Consider the following 14,188-nt stretch of genomic DNA (forward strand, 5'->3'; position numbering starts at 1 on the left):
TGGCTTTAAACTGGAGGATAATTCGCAGTTTCTCTGGTTTCTGATTTCTCACGCCCAAATCCAGCCTTATTTGAGGGAGGGATGAACCTACAAGAGACCATTGTGGCGAAGTATTGAGTACCTGTCTCTCTTACACCTCTCAGCTCTAGGAGAAGAGCTTTGGTAAATACCTCAACCGGTGAATTTTGCCTACAAATGAGCTGGCTTTTCCATGTCCCACTCTTCCTCCTGTCGTCATAGCTCAGAGGTCACTTCCAATCTAAAGTGGCCTCTCAGGAGAACTCCCTGCTGTAGATTAAATGTTTGTGTCCCCCCTAAATTCTCATATTCAAACCTAATCCCAATGTGATGGTGTTTGGAGTGGGACCTTGAGGAAGTGACTAGATGATGATGGTGGAGCCCTCGTGAACGGATTAGTGTTCTTTTTTTAAATTCATTTGAGAAAGAGACAGAGGGGACAAGCTGGCAGAGCGGCAAGCAGAGGGAGAGGGAGAAGCAGACTCCCCGCTAAGCAGGCAGCCCAATGTGGGACTCAACCCCAGGACCCTGAGATCATGACCGGAGCCGAAGGCAGACGCTTGACCATCAGAGCCACCCAGGTGCCCGGGATTAGTGTTGCTTTGAAAGAGGCTCCTGAGAGCCGCCATGGGAGGAGCAATGTGAAGACAGCCGTCTGTGAGCCGGGAAGTAGGCTCTCAGCAGATCCCGATCTGCCCTGATCTTGGACTCCCAGCCTCCAGAACGGTAAGAAATACACTTCTGTTATTTACAGGACAGCCAGTCTGGTATTTTTGTTCCAGCAGCCCACACGACGCTCCCAACCTCATCATCACCCAGTCCCTCCAAGCCCTCCTTACTGTTTATGGTTACTCTTACTCTATTTATTTAAACTCTCAGCTCCTACAATCTGCTCCACCTCCTGCCAGTTTAAAAACATTGATGCACAAGTTTTTAATTTTAATGAAGTCCAATGTGTCTATTTTTTCTTTTGTTGCCCGTACGTTTGGTGTCCTGTCAAGAAATCATTGTCAAATCCAATGTCACAAAACTTTTCCCGTTTTCTTCTAAGAATTTTACAGTTTCAGCTTTTTTGTTTAGCTCTTCGGTCCATTTTGAGCCAGTTTTTGTATGTGGTGTAAAGTAAGGTCTAACTTCATTCTTCTGCATGTTGCTACAGTTTCCCCAGCACCATTTGTTGAAGAGACTATGTTTTCCCTGCTGAATGCTCTTGGTACCCTTGTCGAAAGTTATTTGACCATATATATGAGCTTTATATTTCTGGGTCAATACTATCTTTTACAATAATGAATTTCTAGGGGTGCCTGGGTGGCTAACTTCAGCCCAGGTCATGATGTTGGGGTCCTGGGATTGAGCCCCAAAGGCGGCTCCATGATCAGCGGGGATTCTGCCTCTCCATCTGCCCTTCCCCCTGCTCATGCTCTCTCTGTCTCTCTCTCAAATAAATAAATAAAATCTTAAAAAAATAAAATAATGAATCACTGAACAGTTTTATACTAACATTAGAATATTCAGATAAATCAGTGAAACACAATAGAGATAATAAACCCATACCCTCTAGTATAAAAGTGGCATCATGCCATGAAGGGACAGAAAATAATATCATTTTTAGAAAGTGCTAGGGCAATTTGTTAATTATTTAAAAAAATAAAATAACACATTTTCAGGTATCTGGGTGGCTCAGTCAGTTAAGCTTCTGCCTTCAGCTCAGGTCACGACCCCAGAGTCCTGGGATCGAGTCCCACGTGGAGCTACTTGCTCAGAGGGGAGCACTTCTCCCTCTGCCTGCCGCTCCCCCTGCTTGTGCTCTCGGTCTCTGTCAAATAAATAAAATCTTTAAAAGAAAATGAGAACAGCTCGAAGGAGGCCGATTACATAAAAATGAAAAAAAAATAACACATTTTCTCTCTTTTCATATACCTAAATCTAAGAGTTAGTTCTAAAAAATAGAAATAATATTGTATGTATGTATATTCTATATATGTAAGTATCCATCTATGAAACATTTAATATGGAAATGGGAGCTATTTTTCTAAGCATGAAAAAGTAATAGATTCAATCACAAATGTAAAGCACAATAGATTTGATGACATAAAAACAGAAAACTCCCATGTTCTAAAATGACAGTGGGCAAATCATGAAAAATAATTATATCAGTCTTGACAAAAATTTAAAATTCTTAATATATAGAGTGCTTATAATTCAATGAGTAAAACACCCAGTTTTAAAAATGGGGGGGGGGGGCTTCCTGGCTGGGTTGGTGGCTAGAGCAGGAGACTCTTGATCTCGGGCTTGGGAGTTCAAGCCTCACATTGGGCATGGAGCCTACTAGAAAAAATAAATACAAATTGGTGAAAGACATACAAAATTTTGAAAATACAAAAGGCCAACGTATGAAAGAATGTTTAAATTCATTGAAAATGTAATTAAAACAGTAAGATACCATTTTTTATCCATCAAATTTTAAAGATACATCTTAAAAGGAAAATACCAGTTATGGATAAAAGAGAAGCATTCATTCACTGCTGTTGGCAATTTAGACTGAAGCTACATTTCTGGAGAAAATTTAAGAATATGCATGAAGGTTTTTAAAGTATTTGTTCCTAAATGCAGAGTGGTATCCTATGTTGGATTCTGGAATAGAATACTACATTAACGGATAAACCCAAGAATCCCAGTGGAGTCTGGAGTTTAGTTAATAGCATTGTCTTCAGTGTTAATGTCATTTTTGCCAAGTGTACTATGGTTATGTAAGATGTCAAAATTAGGGGAAGCTGGGTGAAGGGAGTCATGAGCTCTCTGCACTATCTTTACAACTCTTCTGTAAATCAAAACTCATTCCTCCCAGAAGTTTTCTTAAGTAAGTATTCACCCCATTTGGCTCAATCGCCTCTACTTCTAAGATATAACTATGGGTAATAATGAGAGATAAAAATAGTTTTGGATAAATTATTCATTATTCATTGCAGTGATATACTTGATAGCAAAAGAGAAAAGGAAAGAAACGACAAGCAATCCGAATGCTCAACACTATCGGTAATGTAATAGCCCTACTCATTCACACATAAAATAATTATGAGACCCGTTCTAGATATTGGGGCATAGAAGCAACCAAAATGAAGATCTCTGAAAGAGCTTAATCTCCAAAAGAGGAAAAAATGACAGTGAATAAGATTAATAGTATGTATAGTTATTAGTCATAAATGTTAAAGACCAAAATAAAACCACGGAAGGGATGCAAAAAGCCAGGGGATGCTGCACTTTCAGGTGCAGAGGACAGAGAAAGCCTCACTGGGAAGCTGACATTTGATTGAAGACCCAGGGGAAGCAAAGAGCGCACCCTGGGGGCATCTAGGCAGAAAGAATACTAAGTCCACCGGCCTCAATGCAGGGGTGTGTCTGAGATGTTGGAGGAACAGTCTACGGCCATACCACCCTGAACGAACCCGATCTCGTCTGAAATGTTGAGGAACAGAACATCTAGAGCAGAGTGAACAAGAAAGAATGGTAATAGGAGAGGAAATGATAAACTTGGAAGGGAGGGCAGATGATACAGACGATGGCTCAGTCTGAGCGAGATGGGAGCCATAGAGGGTTGTGAATAGAGAAGGGACAAGATGTGACTTTGAACTGAATGGATTCTCTCCGGCTACTGTGTTAAGAATAATCAGAATAGGGGCAAGGGTGGAATAATGGAGTTTTATCTAACAAATGTTATTCTTAATAACTTTTAACAGCATCAAAATTGCTCAAAATATTATAATTTTAAAAGGAAGACATAAACCTAAATACACTATGATCCCTTCTTCTAAAATTATACACTGACAGAACTTTGGATAGTAAAATTACGGTTTTGTTTTGCTCTCAACTCTTCTATGTTTCTCAATCTTTCTGTAACGAACATCTTTTCCTTTAAAAGTAAATGAATGAATAATGTCTACCAGATTACAAATTGCTCACATGTAATCAATTGAGCTATGATTGTGTTTTCTTACAGCATTGAGCCTATTTGGTTCAAGATACTTTAATATTCATCTGTAAAATGAAAGCTTTTGTAGCTCTGAAAGCATACTGAGCATTTTTAATTGAAACTCCTTTAGTCTAAAGGTTGATAGGCTAGGGTTTTTATACGACAGAACTTCAGAGCTGAAAGGAGGTTTAGAAATGATTTCATTTGGTCTCCCAGTAGATGAGAAGATGGAAGGATCAGTAGTGAAATGACCAGCCTGAGGACTCTTAGATCCAGAACCAGAACCCACTCAGACACCTGGTCTGATTCCACCAGATGGTCAAAGAAAATTGAGAGCAAGATGCCATATTTTAAGGGCTTACCTAAAACATCAAAGGTAGGGTTTCTATTTCCTATCATTTCAAGCACCTAAGTTAAATGGTATTTTTTTTAAAGATTTTATTTATTTATTTGAGAGAGACAGAGAAAGAGAAAGAGAGAGAGAGAGAGCACTAGCAGGGGGAGGGGCAGAGGGAGGGGGAAAAGCAGACTCCCCACTGAGTGAGGAGCCCAACGCGGGGCTTGATCCCAGGACCCTGGGATCATGACCTGAGCCAAAGGCAGGTGCTTAACCAACTCAGCCACCCAGGTGCCCCTAAATGGTATTGTTTCCAAGTATTCATCTATTTTAAGCTATTCTCTTATTTAAGAAATATCTTCAATGGCTAGTATAGGCCAAGCTCTGGTAAAAACTTTAAGAAGAATTTGGTCTAAATGAAAAGCTATGCTTGTAGTTCCTTGCCTTCGCACTTAAGGAAAAAAAAAAAGAGCTTAAGGAAGTTTCTTTAAAAATTAAAAGTAAGGCCACTATCAGATTTTCAACAGTGTTAACTGTGTATTGAAAAAGCTCTTTGCTGCCCCATTGTGGGGAAATAAAGATCTTTGTAGTAAAAATCTTAAAGGCAAGAGTTACATTGGAAATTAAAGATAATTTCTCTGGGGGCCTGAGATTAGCTTAATACCATTTAGCCATGTGAGTGGTAAGTTCTTTCTGCTCTGTTAATAAGACATGTAATTGTGTAGAAAACAATAAGGCTTTGCCTCTTTCAGGAAATCATCCCATGACATATGCAGAGGTAAGTTGTAGACAAAAACTTCTAAGGGACCAGAGCTCAAGCTGGTAGTGACAGTGAGCATACCAGGGTAGAAAACCAGACATAGTGGGCAAGTGAGGACAGGACGGGAGGCATGGTACACTTCAGACGCAAGGCCCCTCTTTGGGCCTCAGTTTCCTCATTTGGAGAGAGGATCTCTCAGGACTCTGCACAGCTTTCTTATCCCATCCTTAATAGCAAGATGAGACATTGAGCATCTTGGCTGCGTCCATGAACTATTAACCTAATATTCCCCCCACCCCCAAGTTGGGAATTGCAAAGTTTCTGGACATCTTTCTCCTCCCTGCTTGTCTGCTATTCATCTACAGTGGGCATATCCAGGACTAACTCTAGGTGGTGGAAAGAGGACCAAACTGGAAGATAGCACCTGGGTTGGAGCCCCGATTCTGCAATTACCTTCTCTGGGTAACTTTTTTTTTTTTAAGATTTTATTTATTTATTTGACAGAGATAGAGACAGCCAGCGAGAATGGGAACACAAGCAGGGGGAGTGGGAGAGGAAGAAGCAGGCTCCCAGCGGAGGAGCCTGATGTGGGGCTCGATCCCAGGACTCCAGGATCATGCCCTGAGCCGAAGGCAGACGCTAATGACTGAGTCACCCAGGTGCCCCTAGACACTAAGTTTTAAGATAATTTGTCACATAGCAATAGAGAACGAATATACCCCTCCAGACAGCCTCCAGACTAATCTCTTTAAAGTGTAGTTGTGCTCAGACCTCGGTCTCCAATATCATTCCCATTAAAAGGAACTGGAGCTCATCACAAAATGACTGTTTCTAGAACTAGGGCAGAGTGGGTACAAGATGAGCCTTGTTACGCCAAAAAGTTAGGAGGTGTTGAGAAAAGAATGTCTAAAGGAAGGGGGAATGTCACAAGGAAGGTTCCCACTGGCCCAATCTGGAATAATTTGAACCTCAAAATAATTAAATCCAGCAGTGAATCATACACCTTTGGAAAGATAAGAAATTTGTGAGTCCAAACTGATAATAAAAGCAATGAAAAAGTAGATAAAAGATATGAACAGATACTTTATTATTTTTTTAAAAAGATTTTATTTATTTATTTGACAGAGAGAGAGACAGCCAGTGAGAGAGGGAACACAAGCAGGGGGAGTGGGAGAGGAAGAAGCAGGCTCCCAGCGGAGGAGCCTGATGTGGGGCTCGATCCCTTAATGCCGGGATCATACCCTGAGCCGAAGGCAGATGCTTAATGACTGCGCCACCCAGGTGCCCCTGAACAGATACTTTAAAAAAGAAGATACATAAATGGCTAATAAGCACATGAAAAGATGTTCATCATTAGGGAAATCCAAAATAAAACCATGGAGATACCGTTTCACACTAGAGTGAGATATGACAGAAAATATAGACTATAATAAATGACCATAATGAATCAACAGAAAATAACACATATTGGTGAAGATGTGGAGAAATGGAAATCACTGTATATCGATGGTGGTTATAGCAAATGGTACCATCACTTTGGAAACAGTTTTGTGACTTTTCAAAAAGTTAAACATAAAGCTATCCTACTTCTCAGCAATTCCATTCCCAGGTATCTCTGAAAGAGAAATGAAAACAAACAATTAGGGGAGAATGTTCCTATCAGCATGATTCATTATAGCCCCAAACTGGAGGCAAGCTAAATGTCTATCAACTGGTGACTGAACAGACAAAATATGGTAGATCCGTGCAATGAAATACTATTCAATAATGAAAAACCACTGACACACAGTATACCACAGATAAACCACAGTTAAAAAACATTTTTCTGAGACAATGTATTAAATGATTCCATTTCTATGAGTGTTTTGTAAAAGGTAAATATATAGAAACAGAAAGTAGATGAGTGATTGCTTGGGGCTGGGAGTAAGAATGAGGGTTAACTTTATTTTTTTAATTTATTTTTATTTTTTATTTATTTATTCGAGAGAGAGAGAGACAGCCAGCGAGAGAGGGAACACAAGCAGGGGCAGTGGGAGAGGAAGAAGCAGGCTCCCAGCGGAGGAGCCTGATGTGGGGCTCGATCCCACAACGCCGGGATCACGCCCTGAGCCGAAGGCAGGCGCCCAACCGCTGTGCCACCCAGGCGCCCCGAGGGTTAACTTTAAAAGGGCATTAGGGATCTTACTGGGAGGATGGAAAAGTTTTAAAACTAATTTATGGTGATGGTTGCAGCATTGATAAAAGTTGCTGAATTGCACACTTGAACTGTGTGATATGTGAAATAAATCTCTTTCCCAACAACTAGCATGATAACCTGAAATATAATAGGAACGTAACAAATGGACTCAATGGTATTTCATTGAAGAGGAGTCCATAAACAAGGATGCAAACTGTGTTTTTTTTTAAATAATAAATAATCTCTATGTTAAAATATTTTTAACATTTAGGCCAAACATTGTGTTTGAGATAAAGGATAATTGAAATTATTTTATCTAGGAACCAAGATGAAATTTTAAAGCCATATTTCACAATGCAACAAATAAAAGTAGTGACCAAAATTGAACACATTTCAATACCGTCTGCAGTTTTCCTCTTTTCATTTTTTTATTATGCACATTTATTATGGACAATACCTACAGAAGTTAAGCACAGGTCTTTTTTTTTTTTTTTAAGATTTTATTTATTTATTTGACAGAGAGAGACAGCGAGAGAGGGAACACAATCAGGAGGAGTGGGAGAGGAAAAAGCAGGCTCCCAGTGGAGCAGGGAGCCTGATGTGCTCGATCCCAGGACCCTGGGATCACGCCCTGGGCCAAAGGCAGATGCCCAACGACTGAGCCACCCAGGCGCCCCTAAGCACAGGTCTTGTTTCATCTACACCCAACCCACTTTCCATCATCCCCATTCTGCATTGATTTATTGTGAAGCAAGTCTCAGACATACTCCATTCTCTGTGCCAGTCCTTCCCTTTGCTGTCTCTGAATTGGTTTTGTGACCAGGGTCATGCTTCCCAGTACCCCTCTCTTTCTGTAGAGAGAAATGAAGCAGGACCCCAAGAACAGGGTGAAGGTGCCAGTCAGGGACCACAGAAACTATTACCGGATGCCTGAAAGACCAAGGGCACACTTGGGAGAAGACTTGCAGTCTTGGTGGCAGAAGAATGATTCTATTGTAACTGTCATTTGATCAGGACTGGGCTAGAGTGGAGGGGCAGGTGGGGTGGCCCTCCAGCCTCAGAGTGATGTAGGAAAGATGTTAGGGTTCAAAGCCGATGGCCAAGAAAGAATTCTTGAGACGTCTTTCATACAAAAAGATGATTTTATTAAAGCACAGGGACAGGACCCGTGGCAGAAGGAGCTGCACTGGGTTCATGAGGACTGGCCCATTATATACTTTCAAGTTGCGAGGGGTTAGGGTTAGTGTAAGTCTCTAAGGAATTTGGAAGCAAGGTTTCCAGAACCTTGAGGGGGCTAGCTATTGTTGGGAAATGGTCATTTATTACTGTCTAATAAAACCTGAGGCATGAGACCCTTCAGATGCATATGGTGGGCCGTAGGCTTGGGGGATGATTGCCAACATGCACCTTGGGGGGTTTAGAGATAAAGGAAAGTTCTAAAGGAATTTTTGTATGTTAAAGTAGACTCACAGGATCCTGGGAACTGGGCTAAGGTTGCCTTTTGCCCTTAGCAAAGTATCAACATCGAGGCAGTTGAGCCCTTAGAGGAAGGTCACTCTGCCTGTTTCAAGGACTTGTTCATGGGGTGTAGGTAGTAAGGGAATTCAATAATTTCTCTTCTCCCTTTGTTTCCCACATCAAGAAGACTATAAACTGGGGGTAGAGTCTTAGTATGGAACAGCTGGAAAGGTATCCAGCCACTTCCTTTGATAGATAAGGAGCCCAGGGAGACAAGTGTAGCAAGGGTCATACAAGCGACAGAGCCAGCACTCCTAACTCCCGCTGCTGTGCTCTTTCCTTACACCACAGCTTTAGATAACACAGACAGCTTCAGATTTGACAGCCACTGAAAACACGGCAGTGGGTATTCTTTCCAGAGGAAAACAGGTCACAGATCTGAAAGTGTAGCATCCTCAGGCACTGTTTTACATCACACACGTTTTAATTAAAAAATGTTTACTGTGACGACACTAACTAGAGTATGTTTGGATGTCTGGCCTTGCATTAGACGCAACTTGTACATGAGAACAAAGTTAAAATCCACCTCAAGAATCATCCAGGCATCCTCAGCGACCATCCTAGCCTCACTGCTAACCACTCCTAATTGCTCTCTGTTCTCCCCTGGCAATATTTTCTTCTGTTTCTGCTTTTGCATGTGCTGCTTCCTCTGCCTCGAATTCTCTCTTCTTCATTGTTCAAGTCCCTAGGTTTCTCTGTGTAATCTTTCTTTTCCATTTCTAGTCCCACTGGCTTTTGCATTTGCTACATTCTAGCACTCAATGGACTTTAGTTACTTGGATGTAACACTGTCTCCTTAACCAGTAGCGATCCTAGTATTGTTCCAATCCTAACAGAGCGCTGAGCAATAGCACTTCTCCCATATTTTCACAGAATTAGATACAAAAATGAGATCAAAGCAACGGAAAGGTGAACACGAGATTCGCTATGTGGGTTACTTCTGATAGGAGAGGCCGACTTTTGTTTGGATGGTGTGTTTATGGGTTCTTATTATGTATTTAAAAATAATAAAGATTCTATATCACTAAAGTACAGTAACCAGACATTATTCACATGAATGAGAAGATTGACCTAATTGGTATCCAAATCTTCCATTATTTGGAAAGACATTCTTTTCCCATGCTTTCTATGTATGTTACTTCACAATGGTTGCTTTTTGACCTTCAACCGTCCACTTTCACTGCACTGATAGATGTCTGACGTTGAAGCCAGTAACTAAAGGTCAACTCCCTTCCCCTCCGGTGGGCCTGTTCTCTGCATTGCAACTCGTGGGTCCTTAGCCATTTGTTTTGGGTGTGAGCAGTCTGTTTCCTTCCGTTTTAGCAGAAACAGTCAATATGCACTCCATTACAATAATCACCACAGCCAAAGAGCATGCATGTGTTCAGCTCCGAAATACGCACAGGCATCAAGGGCGAGGACTTCACAAGGCACGTCCTTCATCTCAGAAGTGGCTCGCGCCTTTCCGAGGAGAGGCCTGCACGGCAGAGGAGCGCAGGCCCCACCCCGAGACCGCTGTGAGCCCACCTCGCCTCGCCCCCGCGCGCTCCCTCCCCGCCCCCACGCCGCCGTGACCACGCCCCTTTCCCGGCCAGTAGGCGGTAACCGCGCCACCCCACGTGGGCCCGGCAGCCGCGCTCCTCTGTTCGAACGCGGTCCCTCTCCGGCCCGGGCCAATGGGCGGGGCGCACCTCGAGTCTCCACCCCCGCCGTCGTTGACGCCACGGAACGCGAGGGCGGGCGGGGCGGAGGGGCGGCCTAGGCCCTCAGCCCCCAGAGGTCAGCTCGCTGCGGGTGCCTGCGCCGCGGAGAACTTCGCTGGGTCGTGTCGCTGTCGCCGCCTTTGTGTCTGCAGCATGGCTTTCGTAACCCGGCAGTTCGTGCGCTCTGTGTCCTCCTCGTCCGCTGCCTCGGCGTCGGCGAAGAAAATCATCGTCAAGCACGTGACGGTTATCGGCGGCGGGCTGATGGGTGCCGGCATAGCCCAGGTGAGCCGCCGGGCGGGCAGCGTTCCCCGCTCCATTTGCTGCGCACGCTTCCATGCAGGCGCTGTCCGGCGGAGTCTCGGCGTGGGTGCCCCGCCGGGAGGCCAGCGTCGGCGGGAACCTGGGGGAAATGCCACCCCGCCCCGCAGCCGTGCACTTGGAAAGTCTCCAGTCTGGGCCTGAGTCTCCTCCACTCCCCCGAAGAACGAATGTCCTTGGATTGAACCTCAGGTCCTCGTCTCTAAATTCCAGCCGCCCCCACGGTCCGATGGTGTTTCTGGATGCACTTTGGAATCGGGCCGTGCAGAGAGGATAGTGTTGTATGTGCACAGTATTGAAGGATAGCATGCGCGCTCGCGGCTCGGCTTAGACCGAGTTTGCTTCCAGAGACCTGGACTGCGAGCAGTTTTGTCTTTAATCGATTTTTTTATAATTCTACATTCTCTGTCAGAGCCGTTTTCTGCTCTTCTGAGTGATCTCTCTTCCCCGCCCTCGCCATGTGTTTCCTTTGCTTGTGGGTTACAAAGAATAATAATAGTCAACCTTTGGTAGCACTTTGTAAAGTTACCTAATTGGAGCTTGTGAGGCTCTGGGACGCCTTCAACTGCAAGAGCGTTGGTTAGGCAACTTTGACCCATTACCCTTTTTGCAGAGAAGAGCGCGGTTTAGGGTCTGAGGAGAGTGGGAGGAGAGTGGCAGAGGGCCCAGGAAGTGTCTCTAATCTCATTGTTCATTTTAAGAACTCTGCCCTGTCCACCTGAGCTGTGGTACGGGGTCAGTTGTGCAACTGATTACCTGGATACTGTGATACTTGTATTTTATTTTAATTTATTTTAACGGTTACATTCCAGCTCATTGAAGAACTGTGATTTTCTTAGCTGACTTTATTCTTGGCGTTCCAGCCCTTTGCAACTTACACTGTTGAGGGGGGAGGCAGTTACCAAGTTTTTCTTAAGGGAGTACTGGACTGCGGTGGCTACAGTCAAGAAGATTTAATTTTTTCAGTGTCTGTTTGCAACCAAGTCCACACTTCCATGCTTGCTTTTTTAAAAAAATCTTTTGGGGGCATCTGGGTGGTTCAGGCGGTTAAGTCAGACTCTTGATTTTGACTCTTGATTTTGGCTGGGGTCATGATCTCTCAGGGTTGTGGGATCAAGCCCCACCTGGCACTGAGCAGGGAGCTGGCTTAGGATTCTCTTTCTCGCTCTCCCTCCTCCTCTCCTTCCCCTCCCTCTCTCCTTTTCTCTCTCTCTCTAAAAAAATCTTTTATTATTACTATATATCTTAATTCTCCCCCCTGCAGATTTTTGCAGCATATTAATTTAATTGCATTTTCTCTTTAAATCAGTATTTTTAAAAATGTTTTTATCCATCTGACTTCTTACAGTCTTTTTTTTTTTTTTTCTGAGATCATGTTTTTGGACATACATTGCCCTTTTTGTTGTATGGATACTGTGGCTACTAGGTTATCGTGTTCCTGTAATCTTTTATATGTGAGGAGGAGTAAGTCCCTTTAATCTAAAAGTTCCTTACATTATACTACGTGATACTCAGAGAGAGCTTAGCTTGAGTGTACTTATAATCTTCCTGCTTCACTAGAGTCTCCCAAGGCTAGGAGAGTGAGATTTATTGTGGGCAGGTGTAAAATAATGTATTGGCTTAAAAACACTTAAACAGCATCTTGGTGACAAGTTATTAGGGCTTTAGTCTCCAATAACAGTATAGGAAATGGACAGCACCTTGGAGACATTAGTGGGAGATTAGAAACTATGTAGAAAGCATCACCTCAACTTTTATACAAAATGGGATTGCTCAGTTCTTGGAATGCTGCATCCATTATTGGATACCATGAAAAAGGGTGTTATGTTGCATGAAGAGGCACAGAGGTAGCCCCTAAAATTATGGGTATGGTAATGGAGCATTCACTTGAGAAAGGAGTGGGGAGAAATGACTGACGTTGGTAGGAACACATACTTGTGGGTCAACTCCTTGAGTAGTTGGAGCAGGGAGTGCCTTTTCAGAGTTAAGGGGGGGATGTTATTTACCCCACTAGTTGGAAACATAATGGAATTGTCATTTGAAAGTTGATAAACACCAGAAGTCTAGGGGTTAGGGGTGCCTGACTGGCTCAGTCAGTGGAGCCCGACTCTTGATCTTGGGGTCGTGAGTCCCAGCCCCACATTGGGTGTGGGGCTCAGGGAAGAAAAAAAAAAAGACCAGAAGTCTAAGTAGTGGACATTCATAAGGAACATAGTTCCATTCTTACATAACAAGGTTTAAAAGAGCCTCACCCACTTCAGGTGACAACTTTAATCCTGTGGAGGGAAACCATGCTCTCCTTCAGAACATCTCTGGCCACTGGTTGGTTTCGCTGATGGTTTGGGTGGTTTAGTTGATCTGTGTTTGCAGTCTACCCTGCGGCATACAGTTCCAGGCAGTGTGACCTCATTCTTCATGCTCCTTGACCTACAGTTTTTGGCATTGGGTAAATCCCTTTTGCTGATGGAGTGCCACTGACAAATTAGCTGATGTGTTTTGAATATAGATTGACTCCAGTTCACTGTGGGGAATTGGATAGTTTTGATGCTGGTTCTGCTTCACGTGCTGGCTGTGTTAACATGGGAAAGTTACTTAGCCTCTGGCCTCAGTTTACTTATTTCTAAAGTAGGACTAACACCAATACTAGCCTGGTAGGACTATGGAGAGAATTGAATGAATTAGCATATGTCAAGCACTTAGCACAGTATCTGGCACCTAGTAAGAGCTCACAAAATGTTACCTGCCTTTACAATTATTATCTTCACTGCAGTAATCCTTTTCCATATGACCCCTCCCCTCATATCCACTCCCAGCTCTGTTGCTGCAGAGGTAGGACTGTATTATTAGATGGAGAATATGGGTCATGATCCTGTTCCAACTTGCTTAATCGTGAACACAAATCCAGTTGATACTGTGGTTGGTTTGTTCACAGACCTCTGAAAAGAGGGAAGGTGCTTTTTACCCACCCCCCTCCCATGGTAGATCCTCAGTGACGCCTTAGAAACACAGGCACAAACTAGCATCTGAGCTCTGTGTTTATCTTCACTTCCCCGAACCCTTGCTGAAGTAGTTTGAATTTTATTCAGGGTGTAGTTCCATTTACAATTTTAACTTTTTGTAAAATGTATCATTTTGCCATATGTTCCACTTCATACTGAGTAGGATAAAAAAAATTTTTTTTCATAGGTTTGTGGGAGCCTGACACGTTTCTCAAGCAATTTAGCAGTTTCAGTAAGTGCGGTTTGTGCTCCATTACATTTGATCAGAGCCCCGGCCATTTGTACATGTGTATTCTCCTAGGGCATCTACTTTCCTGTCATTTTTTTGTTTGTTTTAAATTAGAAAAAAAATCCCTTAGGCTGCAGGTTAATATTTAGTAAGGTTA

At 43.1% G+C, this 14,188-nt stretch overlaps 1 protein-coding gene across 1 annotated transcript in view; it reads left to right on the top strand.

The window, feature by feature from the left end:
- The first annotated feature begins 10,508 nt into the window (after positions 1 to 10,508).
- The window catches only part of HADH (hydroxyacyl-CoA dehydrogenase), a 44,829-nt gene continuing 41,149 nt past the window's right edge, over positions 10,509 to 14,188 (top strand). The window contains exon 1 of the mRNA XM_045799199.2: positions 10,509 to 10,767. Coding sequence (XP_045655155.1) covers positions 10,636 to 10,767 — 132 coding nt within the window. The 5' untranslated portion in view covers positions 10,509 to 10,635. The remainder of the gene's footprint in view (positions 10,768 to 14,188) is intronic.

Source organism: Ursus americanus, chromosome 13 (genome assembly GCF_024610735.1).
Source record: "Ursus americanus isolate L20-20 chromosome 13, mUrsAme1.1.p, whole genome shotgun sequence".
Taxonomy (NCBI): Eukaryota; Metazoa; Chordata; class Mammalia; order Carnivora; family Ursidae; genus Ursus; species Ursus americanus.